General features: G+C 42.9%; 1 protein-coding gene across 1 annotated transcript in view; it reads right to left on the minus strand.

The window, feature by feature from the left end:
- The window catches only part of FBXW8 (F-box and WD repeat domain containing 8), a 120811-nt gene that overhangs the window by 26161 nt on the left and 77567 nt on the right, over window positions 1-17083 (minus strand). Inside the window, exon 7 of the mRNA XM_041728897.1 lies at window positions 14695-14901. Within this exon, the coding sequence (XP_041584831.1) occupies window positions 14695-14901 (207 nt within the window). The remainder of the gene's footprint in view (window positions 1-14694; window positions 14902-17083) is intronic.

Here is a 17083-nt window from a genome sequence, read left to right on the forward strand (position 1 = left end):
GTGGACCCTGGGTTTGAATTTATACTACCTGCAAGGCCCCAAATCCCTATGCCTAGTAATTATTTTCAGGTTGGTAACAGGTCTCCTGGTACCTGGCAGTCTTCTCAGGAGGAAGACCCTCTCAACCCAGACGCCTTAGGAAACCTACAAATCAAGATCAGCCAAATATGAGTTCATAATTAAAAAAATCCCAGGGCAGCCCCAGTGGCCCAGCAGTTTAGCACTGCCTTCAGCCCGGGGTGTGATCCTGGAGACCCAGGATCGAGTCCCACGTCGGGCTACCTACATGGGGCCTGCTTCTCCCTCTGCCTGTGTCTCTGCCTCTCTCTCTCTCTCTCTCTCTCTCTCTCTCTCTCTGTGTGTGTGTGTGTGTATCTGTCATGAATAAAGTCTTTGAAAAAAAATCCTAAATACAGAAAGAAAAAACTCATCATAAATGAGAGAGAAAACAAACAGAATAGACTTCCAAGAATATCATATCATATACTTACTAGGTAAAACAAAAATGTTTGCTGAAAACGTTTATAGAAATAAAAGAGGGTGAGGGTTCAAAACCAGCAGAGCAGCCTTGAGATAAACAAAATAAATAGAATTTCTAGAAATTATAAAGGCAACGGATGAGTTCAACAAGTAATTAGAGTTCAACAGAATTCCGTAAACCAAAGACAGATTTGAAGACATCTTTCAGAACGCAACACAGAGAGGCAGTGATGAAAAGTGTGAGCAAGCAGTGAATAGCACAGAGGACAACAGGCTGGTCCAATATACATCTACCCTGAGGTTCCAGACAGGAACAACAGATAGGATGAGGGAGAGGAAGATTTTGACAAAGGCTCAGAATGTTCTACAACTGAAAGGGAAAAAGCACAAGAAATCCCAAATGGGAAAAATAAAAGTCCATGCACACCTACAGACACATCAGAGAGAAACCACAGAAAAGTAAGGAACAGATCTTCAAAGCAGACAAAAGAAGAGAAAGAGTCCTGAGAGCAATGGCCCTTAGACTGACAGCCAAGTTCTCAGTGACACCAATGGAGTCAAAACCAGTAATCTCTTCAAAGGGCTAAGAGAAAGCTGTCAGCCTACCATTATAAAGAACAAGCAAAACTACCTTAGACTGAGGTGAAATAAAGCGGTTTTGGGGATAAAAACACAGAGAACTCCTGTGCCTAAGAGACTCTCACTAAAGGAACTTCTAAAGAATATACTTTTGGAAGGTGGAAAATCATTCCAGAAAAAAGGCCTGGGACACTGGAACAGTGAGTAAAAATTCAGGTAAATGTGCTTAAGAATATGCAAATACTATCCACAACAACAATGCTGATTGGGGGTTAAATACACAGAACAGACAGTCTCATCCTTCTTATTCCAAACAGACAAATGCCACGGATCAGGGCAATTCACCAGGACCACAAAGATTCCAGATGCCCAGGGGACCCTCCAGCACTACAGCCTGCAGTGCAGTGGCAGTGCCTGTGTGGCACATAGGAGGGACTCAATATGTATTTGACGAAAGAATGAATAAGTGCTACACATCTCTGCCTGTATCTATCGATTACAGGCCAACAGCACACTGGCCTACAGTAGAGATTTGCTCCACGCATACAAATGAACACATTAAGTCGATTTGCTTTTGCACTCACAGCAGCATATTTAGCCGTTTCAGAAGTGGGAGGTACAGTTTCATTCAGTACAGATCCTAAAGTACAAGATTAGTAATGCTCATTAAAAAAAAAAAAAAAGATACAAAAGAAAAAGACTTCTCGATCTTTGGAATATAATTTAGTCACGTACATGACCCACTTTGCTATTCTGACCCAATCTAAGTATGACCCGCAAAAATGTGGTTAAAAATTTCACTATAAAAAAAATGCAGGGTCTGCATATTCATGTTCACATACAAAGCTAAGTGAACAGCCTCTATAAATTCACAGATGAGCTAAGATTTAAAAAAACGATGAGAAAGACAGACAACTGGGGTGGGAGGGGGGATCTAGTGAGAAAAGAGTAAATCATACACAAAACAGCCAATAAAAAAATAAAAAAGCAGTTAATATACATGAATAATGGATGTCTGATTTAAAAGCAGTTTACTCCGATATGATGTAATTTTTGACAATCAGCCAGAGAGACTATTTTGTAAGTCCTTGCCAGAGAGAAGTCAGAGTGTGAGGCTTGGTAACACGGCGTATCTGTGAACATGTGCACAATGACTCTCGCCGCCATCCCAAAGGTGACTTTCTGTTGGCAAACAGAAACTTGCCTCCCAGGTGCACTTAGCAGCAGCAACCAGCAAGATGCGAAGCTTGAAGAAATGGACCCCCGACACAAGTGCAAATCCCTGAAGTGTAGCACCCCCTCAACAGTTTCCATGACATGCTCCTGGCACAAGCCACAGTCAAATGCAGCACAAAGGGAGCAGCAGCCTGGGCTGCTTTCATGTTTAAGTTTTAATTGGAGTGACAAGCCCACAAGGCCAAGATATTTCAGGGATGGGACGGTGTTGCTGAGTGTCGCCAGGCGCTGGGTAGGCAAGGCCCGTGTGCGCTCTCCACCACCACGTGCCAATGCACCTGCAACCCCCGCTGTTCCAGGACTGGACTCTGCCTGGGAAGGCACTGCCAATCACTGCAGGCTGTGCCAACGTGGGGGCTTTGTGGTGTGGGCAGATGTCTACAAAGGACCAGAGCGAGGCCAAACCAACACCTATTGTGACCTAAACCTGAAAAGAACCCAGAGAGCAAGAGTACGCTCGGGTGAAAATGCAGGCAGACATAATCCAAATCTCTCTCCCTCTCTCTCAACCCTACGTCCATAAATGCTGGAAATAATAAAGGCAAGGCAGGTCTGCTCTGTGGGGGTGAGCAGAATATGGCTCTCTGCTTTGCTTCAGGGCTCTCTCTAGACAATCTCTGTCCTAGTGCTAGAATAAGGAACAGAGATGTGACCACAAAGAACTGGTTGAGGGGTACGTAAAACAGGAACTGTTCCTCATCAGAGCATTCAGCCCAATGAAGATATTATGCAAACGTATAACCAAAAGCTGACAATCCGCACATCCTCCTGTTAGGGTCCCAACATGCCTCATGGTAAACAGAGTGCGCAGCCAGCTTCAAAGCACTTCAGCAGTAACCACAGGTAACTGCTCACAGCCCTCATGAGAAAGCTTTTCCACCTCTTTCATACCTGGAAGAAAATGAAGGCTGCTGCTGCTGAAATGAATTCTTGAAAATCACAGGCAACCTGGACATCATTTCTTTAATAGAAAGATTGCAAGCAAGATGATCCCCATGGGACAGTGTCAGTAAGCCTACAGACTTAACATCGGACTTGACGTGCAGGCTGTCACACTGGCCTGGCTCTCCGTTCCCATTTGACTAGGCCAGTGACTTCTAGCTTGGCCCCAGGTTAGACAGGACAAAGGCTTAGAAGAGGGCAGAGTGTGGACACATAGGACAGCTGATGGGCAAGAGTGAACAAATGCACTGAATAGTCAGGGCCTTTGGTGTCAGGCAGACGGTCCACCCTACAGCTGTGGTTCATGACTGTACACCCACACAAACACGAGCTTAGAAGCGCTTCGCACATAAATAATACTATAAATTGTAGCTGTTCATAATAATCCTGATATTCCTTTCACATAAATCCTTTCAGAATATTCCATGTGATTCTCACAACCACCAAGTGGAAGACAAATACTACTACCTACATTTTATACATGGAGACGCAGAGGCCTAAATCATTTTGAATAGCTTGCCCCAATTACGTAGGTGACAATAGTAGCCAAGGACACAGCAGGCAGAGCCCAGCCAGTCCCATCCCAACGTCAGTGTCTGCCACTGTATCACAATACCTTTCTGGTTTCCAAGAAAAATGGTTATTAATGATGACTAATGTTTATAGTGTTCTCTTAGGTGTAAAAGACTACCATGATGCAGTCTCTCACCTGCTCCCCACAATCACATATGGGGTGGGTCACACAATTTCACTTGCTGTACACATGAAGAAATGGGGGTGTGAAAAGGTCAAAGCATTTACAGAGTTAAGAGGTTTTGGAGCCAAGATTCAAACATGGGTGGTAGGCCTCCAAGCCCATGGTCTTTAAACCTCTATCCCACGGGGCACAGTGTGTCACCCCAGGACAAGAAGCATCACAGTAACTCTTGACATGCAGATTCTCAGGCCCCACCCCAGACCTCCTGACTCAGAAACCTTGGGGGTAGGGTCCAGAGATCCATATGTTTCTATACCCCCTTGGCATTTGAGACCCCTCGTTGCACCTATACTGCCTCCCAAGCCAAAAATGAGTCTCCATCATGACATATTACTCAGCTGTAAATGCTTACTTCCTGCCTCCCAGCTAATGCTAATCTAGTTAAGGATAGCGCTGGGCAGTAACTACCAAAAGGTGAGATTTAGACCAGGTACCGCATAAGTCAGAAAAGAAGGGTGCTCACTGAGAGCCAGGCTATCAGTAAGGCTCCTTCTGAGAAGTGAGACTCTGGACGGACCTTTCCTGCAAGGACATGGAGAGACAGGAGGGAAAGAGGGAATGCTACCACTAATCAGTAACAAACGTGTCATATCATGGATTGAGTCTTACTGAAGCAAAGGACACATTCTGGAGGTGTGGGATGGAGGGCAGGAACTTGACTCCCATAAGTCTTGAGGGCCAGGCTGAAGGCCAGCACCAGGGCTTTACCCACAGTCCTCAGCACATAGCCACTGCTCTGATAAAGCCTGACAGAAGCTATGAGGAGGTACACCAACAGGTGGTATAAGAGTTCAGTGGTGCAGAAAGAGCAGGGACAAGTGAGGGAAGGTGGACTGGGGAGCAATTATTTTCATGTCATTTTTGTGAACATGAGACAAGAGTTCAAGACAATACCCCAAGGAAACACTGCAGTATAATGAGGCCACCTAGGAGAGCAGATGGAGCCTGACCAGAGGTCCTAGCCTAGAAAGATCCAAAGGATCTGGGGATTGAATTTGGTCCACGTCCAGTCAGTGGGTCCCATATCAATGGACCTTTCTGGAGCAGGAGAGGAGCAGAGGCTGGGGCCCAGGTCCCAGTAGTGCTTTCTGCACGCCCCAGTTCAGATGGTTCCTGGCCTCGTTTATTCTAATAGTTTTTGTTTTGAAACAACCAGTTATGGGATCCCTGGGTGGCGCAGCGGTTTGGCGCCTGCCTTTGGCCCAGGGCGCGATCCTGGAGACCCGGGATCGAATCCCACGTCAGGCTCCCGGTGCATGGAGCCTGCTTCGCCCTCTGCCTATGTCTCTGCCTCTCTCTCTTTCTCTCTCTGTGACTATCATAAAAAAAAAAAAAAAAAAAATTAAAAAAAAAAAATGAAACAACCAGTTATCATCTTACAATCCGGTAGATTGGAAACCTACTGTGGGTCTCATTGGCTAACACCTAGGTGTCAGCAATGTTCCCTGCTGCAGCATAGGGAAGAATTTGTTTCTTTGCTTTTTCCAGCTTCTAGAAGCTGCCCACATTATTCCCTGGCTCTTAGATCCCTTCCCTCCATCTCCAAGCCGTCAACAGAGAGTCAGGACCTTCTCACAGGGTACCACCCTGGCCTCCTCTCCTGCCTCTCTCTTCTACTTCTAAGAACCTTTGCAGGATGCCTGGGTGGCTCAGAGGTTGAGCATCTGCCTTTGGCCCAGGGCATGATCCTGGGGTCCAGGGATTGAGTCCTACGTCAGTCTCCCTGTGGGGAGCCTGCTTCTCCCTCTGCCTATGTCTCTGCCTGTGTCTCTCGTGAATAAATAAATAAAATCTTTTTTTTAAAAAAAAGAAAAAAACCTTTGCGATTATAAGAGGCTTACCCAGATAAGCCGGAAAAATCTCCCTATTTTAAGGTCAGGGGATTGGCAACCTTACTTCCATCTACAACCTTCATTCCCTTTTGTCCTGTAACCTAACCTATTCACAGGTTCTAGCAATGTGGCCATGTGGTGAAGGGGCACTCTGTTGGATTTCTGGCCTCATCGTGATACACTGTAAACCTCATTACTCATCTCAAATTCCTTAATTTGGAATATGATCGCTCAAACTTGGACTGAGCTGAGTTTTCCTTTACTCTGCAAATTAACACACAGAGAGAATGCTTAAAAGAGTAACTTTCTGTCCATTAGGACTCATCTGCAGCTCAATAATTTATAATTATTAACCTACTCTAACGTGATGCCTCACTGAAACTGGAGTGCTGAGTAGATGAATAAATCATATTCCATCTATATGCTGAATAAAAAGCAAAGTTCTCTAACTTTTAGTATTTGTTAGTCTAAGCTGCTACGTGTATTTGAAAACAGTGAAATGTCTTCAATAATCTGACATCCCACTCACACAGGTCATTTTCTGTGTGCCTGTCTGGACATAACCACATCAAAAGCATGTAGCGTATTCTATAGTGTTACTGACAAACATTTCCCATAGCCCTCCCCGCCCCCGCCCCTTGATCTTTATTAACTGAAAAACAAGCTAATTTTTTAAAAAGAATTTTATTTATTTATTCATGAGAGACACAGTGAGAGGCAGAGACACAGGCAGAGGGAGAAGCAGGCTCCCCGTAGGTAGCCCAATACAAGACTTGATCCCAGAACCCCAGGATCACGACCTGAGCTAAAGGCAGACACGCAACCACTGAGCCACAGGTGTCCCAACAAGCTAATTTTTAACCCTCACAAAACCTAGTTGAGTCTTGGCACAAATATGGCCCAAGCAGCATCTGGTCAAAGAAACCAAAATCATACTTATCTGTGAGGTGAAACAAACACAAAGGTCAACTCCAAGTTCACACTCTTCCATGGGTGTGGATTGGTAAACCAGGATGGAAATTACACATAAATAATCAAGAAAGCCATTAGAAAAATTAGGCCCTATTAACACACCATCTGTAGATCTTCTTTGGATAGGTGAAGGGAATTACAAGACACAAACTTCCAGTTATAAATAAATTATGGGAATGAAAAGTACAGCACAGAGAATATAGTCAGTAATATTGTAATAACATTGTATGGTGACAGATGGTAACTACACTGTGGTAAGCATAGCACAATGTATAGAATAGTCAAATCACTGTTATACACCTGAAACTAATATAACATTGTATGTCAGCTATACTTCAATTAAAAAGAGAGAAGAGGGGATCCCTAGGTGGCTCAGTGGTTTAGCACCTGCCTTTGGCCCAGGGCGCGATCCTGGAGTCCCGGGATCGAGTCCCGCATCAGGCTCCCCGTGTGGAGCCTGCTTCTCCCTCCGCCTGTGTCTCTGCCTCTCTCTCTCTTATCATAAAATAAATAAATAAATCTTTTTAAAAAAAAGAGAGAGAGAGAAGAGGGGCACCTGTTGGCTCAGATGGTTGAGTGTCTGCCTTCAGCTCAGGTCATGATCCCAGGATCCTAGGATTGAGCCCAGCATCAGGCTCCCTGCTCAGCAGGGAGTCTGCTTCTCCCTTTTCCTCTGCCCCTTCCCACTGCTCGTGCTTGCTCTCTCTCTTTCTCTCTCTCAAATGAATAAATTAAAAAAAAAAAAAAAAGAAAGAGGAAAAAAATTAGGCCCTAAATAAAATTCTAAGCTAATTCAAGAGGCAAAGGAGAAGAATGATCATCATATACTTCAGGATAATCATCTTGTAATCTTGTACAAGCTTCAATGTTTATAAAATGTTTTTTTTTTATTTTTAAAATTTTTATTTATTTATGATAGTCACAGAGAGAGAAAGAGAGAGAGGCAGAGACATAGACAGAGGGAGAAGCAGGCTCCATGCACCGGAAGCCCGATGTGGGATTCCATCCCAGGTCTCCAGGATCGCGCCCTGGGCCAAAGGCAGGCGCCAAACCGCTGCGCCACCCAGGGATCCCTATAAAATGTTTATAAACATTAGGAAATGATACAAATGTCACTGGTATACAAAAATCATGCAAATGTAAGTGAAGACAAAAGATGTTTAAGACACAGTGCCAGCCCTCTCCAATAAGGCTTCTTGTGTCAGAGGCTCTGATACAAAGTGACTCAGCATTCATATTAACTTAATCCATTAGTTCTGCAAGAAGCTAAATTAATCCATCCCTTATCTATTCTAAATGTATTCTTCCAAAAACAATTCTTGGGAAAATGAATCTTGCAAAGCATCACAGACTGTTATCCCTACAAGCATGGCTTTAGCCTGATTATCCTTGCACTAGTCCCCATGTTCCAGCCAGCCTGTATCACCCAAATGCTGCTCCCCTGCCTCGCCTCAAACTTCTCCCCTCCAGGTCTGTGGCCTGTGCCTGGGCTTGCCCCCTTCCCAGTCTTTCCATGATGAACTCTAACTTGACCTAAAGCTAGGGGGTAGGAAGGTGAAGGAGGAACCTGACAGGCACTGAGCACCAGCCCCATACAAAGAACATTACCCGCCTTTCCCAGGTCTTCTCCCTTTCCAAATGGGGATCTTAAGGCATGCACATAACCCACCTAAGGTTTATCTGACTCCAGAACCTTGCCAAGTCCCCAGTGGCTATTCCACTACTTGACTGGAGCTGAAAATACTTTCTCCTGTATTTCCATCCTCTGAACTGTCATTCCCTCTCAAGAGTGGTTCAGGACTGCTAGAGTCACTAAAGCCCTCTTAGCTTCCTAAACAGCAGCAATATTCCAAGAAATGCTTTTTGTGGAGTCACTTGTCATTGGTTGCATAGGCTATCAGAGGTGGTGGTGTCCCAAAAGGTCTCTAAAGTCAGAGCTTCCAAGCTCTGCCCTGAGAAACCCTAGAGCCATGGAGGTGCTTTGGGGTTTCTACAGCATGTGAGAATTTATTATTATTCATTAACAACACAGAACGATTGTCTCACCTCCTGGTACCATTTTAGTGCTAAAACACATATGAAATGCATTTTAATGTTCAATCATCAATGGTTTATCTGTATAACTTTTCATTGCTCTGAAATTCAGCAACTTCAATAAGAAGGCCTCCACAAGCCTCAGGTCCATCTTTATGGGGAGAAAACCACCTTTCTGTTGCTAAGTTACTGGTAAGGCCCATGAGGCAGTAAGCCCCACACAAAGGTTGTTTTGATTCATCTCGGTTTCCAGCACGATCAGAAATCTAGCACAGGGCACCTGGGTGGCTCAGTTGGTTAAGCATCTGACTCTTGATTTCAGCTCAGGTCATGATCTCAGAGTTGTGATCTCAGGGTGGTAGCATCAAGCCCTGCATCGGGCTCCCCACTCAATGGGGAGTTTGCTTGAGGCTCTCTCCCTTTCCTTCTCTTCCTCCCTCCACTTGCACACACACTCTCTCTTTTATTTATTTATTTTACAGATTTTATTTATTTATGAGAGACATAGAGGCAGAGACACAGGCAGAGGGAGAAGCAGGCTTCTTGCAGGGAGCCCAAGATGGGACTCGATCCCAGGTCTCCAGGATCACTCCTTGGGCCGAAGGCCACCGCCAAACCGCTGCACCACCCAGGGATCCCCTCTCTCTCTCTCTTTTAAAAAAAGAAAAAGAGAAATCTAGCATACAGCATGGGTGCAATAAGCAGTCACTAACAATGGCAGCAACCTCAACAGCAAAAATGGACCTTTTTGGTAGTCCACATCACTTAGTAACCCAGAAAACGGGTCTCCAAGAGTTGTTTTCCTAAATTTCTCCAAGAACAAAGTATATACAAAAAATTTTAAAGCTTTTAAGGTGAGAGTGAAAAGGAAATTAGCCATTTACTTTGTGAACTTTCAATTTTAAATTAGTCATCCTGTTTGTAAAATATGAAGGTTTTGTTCTCTGGAATAGAACCTTGAGCAAAAGATGGATTTCCTATTCTGGTGTAGGTATGGGAGAGAGGAGCCCGAACCCATGGGCACTGTGTTTCTGATTCCAAGGGCTTTCTCGGATATATGTTTCAACTCATGATGAGCACAAACCACCAATCCAGAGTCCTTTCACGTCCATGAACAGGGAATGATTATCATAGGAGACGTTAGCAATTATTTTCCAGCGTGATGTAAGCTGAGGCAGCAGCGCCAAGCAAGCGTCCTTGTCAAACACATTCCAGCCTTCTGGATTACTTCACTCACATCTCCCTGGTTAGGATGCATGCCGCATGCTGCTTAATACAATCTGCCATCCAATGCCAAGTACTTCAGAACTAAATTAGGAAATATGTCCAAATACATAGAATGATGCTAGGAGCCCTAAATGGGTCTCTTTCCTTTATGAGGCATGAGACTCTTCATCAACATAATGCTCTTAAATGAGGCAATTCTAGCTTCTAACCCTCTACCTCTAAGAGCAAAATTTAATTCAAACAGCATAAGAATTAATAAAGATAATACGGTATCATAAATAGCATTTTCATGGATGAAGTGTTTTTGACAGATTCAGGAAATGTGAGACATAAAAACAAATCTTAGAGCAATGGTAACAGAGTTGACACTGATTTTCGCACTGTAGCACAATGGAGGCTAGAATAATTGCAATTACATTTGCTTTCCCTCATGATCACATGCCACTTAGCAATGGCTATCTTTCAAGTTATTTATGCCACTGAAGTCAAGAGCCCAAGAAGGCAATACCAAAACTCTGGAACTTGGGCAGCCCGGGTGGCTCAGTGGTTTAGTGCCAACTTCAGCCCAGGACGTGATTCTGGGGTCCCGGGATCAAGTCCCATGTCAGGCTCCTTGCATGGAGCTTGTTTCTCCCTCTGCCTGTGTCTCTGCCTCTGTGTGTCTCTCATGAGTAAATTAAAAAAAAAAAAAAAAAAACTCTCAAAACTCTGGAACTTGTAAGTCTGGGGATCCCTGCACACAGGCAAACCAAGATGTACCAGAGCACTAACTCTCTCTCTCTCTGATCCTTCCTACCTGAGCTGGAAACAGCTGAACAACCAGCTGTATTTACAAGCCTTTTCTTAAGACTAAATACATTTTTCTTTCTTTCTTCCTTTCTTTCTTTCTTTCTTTCTTTCTTTCTTTCTTTCTTTCAGAGAGAGGGAGAGAGAGAGAGAGAAAGCATGTGCGCACATGTGAGGAAGGAAGGGCCAGAGGGAAAGAGAGAATCTTTTTTTTATTTTTTATTTTTTTTATTGGAGTTAGATCTGCCAACATACCCAGTGCTCATTCCGTCAAGTGCCCCCCTCAGTGGGAAAGAGACAATCTTAAGCAGATTCTATGGAGCCTGATGCTGGACTTGGTCTCACGACCCTGAGTTCATGACCTGAGCTGAAATCAAGAATTGGGCGCTTAACCAACTGAGCCACTCAGATGCCCCAAGACTAACTACATTTGTGCTACATTCCTTGGTTTCATTTCCTTAGGAGACTATGTATATTAACAGAGCTAGGCTCCACCAAGAGCCAATTTGCTGAAGTCTGTGTAGAATGCCATTTGAATGCTCTAATGCCAGGAACACAACTGGTGTTCTCTACCTCTGTATTGAACACATGTCCAGCTGGCTAGCTAGATGTATGAACGGATGGATTTGAATCATTATTACTTGATGCTCAGACAGCTGTGGTGCCTATAAAATGCTAACGTGATCAATATATGGTACAAGGATATTCTCCAACTAAACAAAAATAACACCTCTGGAATACTTCTACAGGTTAGGAAGATTCTGGTTGCTGACTCAAATTCTGTATCAACATTTGGACTTCACTGTCTGCTTTGATCACACTTAAGCAACAACGGATTATAACTAAACCCCAGTTCTGTATCAATACAAACGAAGATAAACCAAACTCTCTGTTCTCATAAAGCCTTCATCTGAATCCTAAATATACAAGCCAGAGGCACAGACACAAACCTCTATGTGTATATAGTTCTAGGCAAACTCTACCGCTAATAGTCTCACACCAGCCTAATAAAATGTGCTGCGCCACATGCTGCCAGGCCCAAGCAGATAAAACCAAAACATGGCATTCACAAGCACAGGGACACTGGGCACTGCACATGAGACTGTTTGGGAATTATGATATTACATTATAGGATAGCAGGATGATACTAAAATCTTATTTAGTCACCCATAACATGGCTTAATTCACTCAGAAATGTTACAAGACAATTACATTTCCTAAAAATGCAAGTTTTTCTCAGGAAGCAGAGAATCCATTGAACACAATACACAATCAGATGGAAAGTACTGCCTCCTGAAAAATGAGGAAAGTTTCATAGATATAGCTTGGCTTCCCTCATGTTCCAGTGGGTGGCATTCATGTTGGAGAAACATCTCAATGCAAAGTTATTACTGCACTACTAACAACAACCAGCCATCCACCCACATAAGTGTTGGAAGGTTTGGAGCTACACTCACAAAATATTTGGATGACTAATGTTACTGTTAGATTCAAAGAGATCATGAAATACATTCTCGTAGCAAATTTACTACTCTCTTCATTTTAAAACATCAATGAGGGCAGTCCCGGTGGCGCAGCGGTTTAGCGCTGCCTGCAGCCTGGGGTGTGATCCTGGAGACTCGGGATCAAGTCCCACGTCGGGCTTCCTGTATGGAGCCTGCTTCTCCCTCTGCCTGTGTCTCTGCCCCTCTCTCTCTGTCTCTATGAATAAATAAAATCTTTAAAAAAAAAACAAAATAAAACATCAGTGAAAAATACCAGGTAATAACGACTTGAGGAACTATAAACTTTTCAAAGTGAATTTTCATAAAATCAGTGGATTAATCAGTTGATGCTTATAATTACTGCTTGTAATCGGGTGGGAAAACCCAAGAGACAGCCAAAAACTTCCTTACGTTAATATCTAAAGGATGTGCCTAGGCTAATTTTGTGCTGAACTATCCCCTTTACTGGTTTCTCAAATACATCCACTTAGGTAAGTAAAAGAGAGAGGACTTGCCTATGAAAAACTTATTAAAATAGGACAAATTTAAACCAGACTAGCGCTAAATATAACTATCACCTAACTACACTGAGAACTTGAGAAATAAAGGAGATAACCAAAACTTGAAAGTATGATGGACAAAAACTAAGAAAGCAAACAGTCTCTCTTCTCTCAACAAATGAGCTCACTGGTGACCAGAAAATAAGGTTTTCTCAACGCCTTACGAAACCAAGAGCTCTCCCCTCCTGCACCCACTCCCCCAGGAAGGCATGGCACAGGAGTTAGATTATGCTAAGGCCATCTTTCCAGCTAAATTGTGCTGAATGTCCTCCCACAAAACAAGCCAACTAGAAGCACAGAGGGAGTCCGTTGTCACAGTGAGGTTGCAAAGAGCCACATGTATTTTTGACTGCTTTATGCACTTTCCTTAACGAAGATTAGGTCATTGCAATCCAGGATGCTTCAATTCTTTAAGCATTTACTAAGTTACAAAACCAGTGAACACCTTGATGAATGAGATTTTATCTTGGAGGGGACTATACATAGGGGAAACAAGATGTAAAAATCACAACCAGAGGCCAAACTTAAAACTATGAGTGGAGGAAACAAGCAGGAAGTGTCATGATGGTAATGCTCACATGCCAGGCACTATGCTTAAAGCTTTACAGACAAGTTTTTATCTGACCCTACAACTTTATGAAGTAGCTACTATTCTGACATCCCTTTTTACCAATGAGAAAACTGAGGCATAATGAGACTTAAGTAACCCCCTTAAGGTCACACAGGGCATAGATTACTACTGTGTTGGGACTGAAGGTCAGGCTGTGTGCCTCCGGAGCCTGCTCTTCTCCAGGCCATAATACTGCTCCATGGAAGAGGGTCTCCTTGCAGAAGGAGAGGAGCCGTTGGCTCAGGAAGTTCCTTCCCAAAGATAGCACCCACTGCCAGCGGGGTCAAGAGCAGGCAAATTGGAGAAAAACAAAACAAAAGTTGATCCCTTTCTCCCCTGATTCCACTGGAAGAAACAGAGATAAATCAGCTTTAAGACTAAGTACTTGGCTTATAGTCAGGATAGTAAAATGTTAGGTAGTGATAAAATTTAGTCATCATGGAAACAATTTCAATTAAAAACCTGTCTCCTTAATTGTGACTCAAAGATTATCAGAAGGCACTTTTATACACTATTAGTGAGAAAATAAATTTTGGTGCAACCCTTTTAGAGGGCGATTTGGCAATGTCCATCACCATCTTAAGTGCACAGACCCTCTGACCAAGCAACATAACTGCTAGAATTTCTCCTAGAGGTATACTACACAAGGACTTCCAAAGGTTGCAGTACACACTGCAGCATGGTCTTTAATAGCCCAAACAGTGAAAGCGACCTAACTGCCTACCAGCAAGGGGGCTGAATAAACAGACTATGGGTCGTAAGCATACACTGGAATCCCAGTGAGAAGGAGCATGGTATGTGTTGACAGGGAATGCTCCCCAAGGTAGATTACTGAATAAAAATGTTGAGTACAGGACAATATGTATACTATGATCTCATTTCTACAAAGATAAGTTTTTAGTGTATAAATGTACCTATTAATGCGTTAAATTTTTCTAGATGGACACCTAAAAAATGTTTAATAGTTTCTTCTGTGGAAGGAGGCTGGGGGAAGGCAGGAGAAAGGAAACAGTTACTTTTCATTTTATATCCTTTAGAAGTGCTTGAGATTCCTCTTTTTTCACCATGCTGAATATATAGTGCCTGAATACACCTTAAAAAATATAAACAGAGAGATTTAATTTTTTAATTGCCTTATAAAAAATAAAAATCAATGTTCTTTTTTTGTTACTTATACATCTTACTATTTTTGTACCTTGTTTCCTTCGTATACCCATCCTAGACTCTTCACACCAAAAGCAGCCTGGTTGGCTGAGACATCCAGACATGTGACTGGCTGGCCGTACACATAATGGAGGGTTCTGGCAGAGTCTTCAGCCTTTAGCAGATATACCAGATCTCCAGCCGTGGCCACTGCCACAGGGTACCTTCCAGTATCTGGTACTATTTCAAGGTAGTCAACCTGTGAAAGGATAAGAGTTATGTAGCCCATCAGATCTCACCTACAGTTCCTCCTGACTTGTTAAAAAAATACAAATTTCTCCTACATATCAATAAGGCCAGCAACCCTAACAGAAAAAGACAGGCAAAGGGACACAGTTCACAGGAAATGAGAACATAGTTCTCACACTAACAAAAAAGTTGCTCTTTGTAAAAGAAACATGATATATTCCTAAAAAGAGGAATGTGAAATAAAAATTCAGCAATACCATTTTCACCAGTCATATCAGCAAAGATCAATTAGCCTGCTAGGACACTGATCTAGAACTAGAGGAAGGGACAACCACATTTGTGGATCCCACTTATGGTTGGTGGGATGTAAACTGGTCCAGCCTCTCTAGAGAGACACTGGCAAAACTTACCACAATGTCAAAGGCATATGTGCTCTGAACCAGCAAGTCAGCCCTAGGAATTTATTTACAGATAAATTCACACATATGCAAAACAACTGTGTACATGGTTACTTACTGTGGCACTATGTTGTCTTAACTAAAAACTGGGAAAGCCTAAACATGCCTTATTAAGAGACTAATTAACAGTATATCTATTGGAATACTATGCAGCCACAGAAAACAAGCATGAAGCATTCTTTATAAACTGATACAAATGGAATCATCTCCAAGATAAATTTGGGGGTGCGGGAGGCAAGGAAGCAAAGTGATATGATTCACAGTGTGCTAATGTGCGTGAAGGGGGGCCAGGGGGACCAGAGGTACCATGAGACATATATGTGGCTTATGCAACTATAAATCTGCTAACAATGGCTGCCTTTGAAAAGGGCACAGAGTTTTTTGATGGAGTGGAAGACAGATTTCTCCCTGTAAACCTTTCTATATCTTTTAAATTCTGAACCATGAGGGTATAATAACTATTCAAAAATTTTTAAGTTTTTTTTTTTACAAGAAATTGAATGAAATCCACTCAGTTCCAAATTAGCACACTTCACATTTTAACATTTGTGCAAATACCAAAAATGATATTTGTGTTGCTAAAAGGCTAAAAGTACCTGAGTTACATGTCCTCTGCTGGCTTCAATGTCATCAAGGGTAGAAAGGCTGCCACCAGTACTTTTATGCCACTACAGTACTCCTGACTGCATTATTGCAACACTTTCTCTAATCTGCAGGGGAATGAGGCGTTCCCTTCAGGAATAATTTGCTTGTCTATGTCCCGAAGTGGCACATTTTTCCTGAGCACAGTTTACACCAGGTTTTCACCTCGAGTAAAATCTGAGAGCACAAAAGCAGAAGGTGTGCCATGCTGTGTAATTATGAAAACCACTGTGTAAAAGGACAGCACTACCCTGACAATAAGCCAAATGAGTTCAAAAGCCTGAATCCTGAGGACTGTCCAAAGGAGCTTGGGAGAGCGTAAACATCCGGGTGACTATGCTAATCCTCCGGCCCAAGAGTGAGCATGGCCCCACATCCCCAGCCAAGAACTCATCACAAAGGACAGACGTTCTCAGCCAGTAGTACAAACTGGGGAACACTGCCACTGTGATTCAGGGAGCCTATCTGGGGAAGACAAAAATGGCCCAGCACTAATGGGCCAAGAGGTGCCTTTTTCAGTGACAGCATATTCTATGGCAACCCCTAACCCAGGAGGAGAAATAACACATAAGAAGTATAGTAACACATGCTCCAGCAGTATCTGCTTCCTTCCTCTCTCTCGTAGTCTAAAACTCATTTCTTATTTTCCTAAAATCAACATCCTCAGTCTAGCCATTTAATTTCACTTTACTGTTGGAGTATTGACAGACCAAGAGGCTCATATCGGCTGTGGTTGTGCCATTCGCCAAGAGCTATAAACTACTTCAAAAAGCTTCTAGTCTATGCCAGAACACCACCTTATTGCCAAGGCAGGATTTACCCTGTATAGAGGAACTCACATCTTAAATAATTGTCTGAATTCATATAATTATTGCTAGTGTAGAATGTTCTTTAGGCAGAGACCAAATAATAAACACTATGGTAGTTTTAAGAACAAACAGAAAGATAGTACTTCCACATTTTTCTAATAAAACTCCAAAAGGAGCATCAGGCTGTTTGGGGAAACCACCACCCAAACTGTAGAAATTGGTCTTTAAGGGACGAGAAGCTTATGGGGGTGAAGTGGTGACACCATGGCTTTTTAGGTACTCA

The sequence above is a fragment of the Vulpes lagopus genome, chromosome 14, assembly GCF_018345385.1.
Source record: "Vulpes lagopus strain Blue_001 chromosome 14, ASM1834538v1, whole genome shotgun sequence".
Lineage (NCBI taxonomy): Eukaryota > Metazoa > Chordata > Mammalia > Carnivora > Canidae > Vulpes > Vulpes lagopus.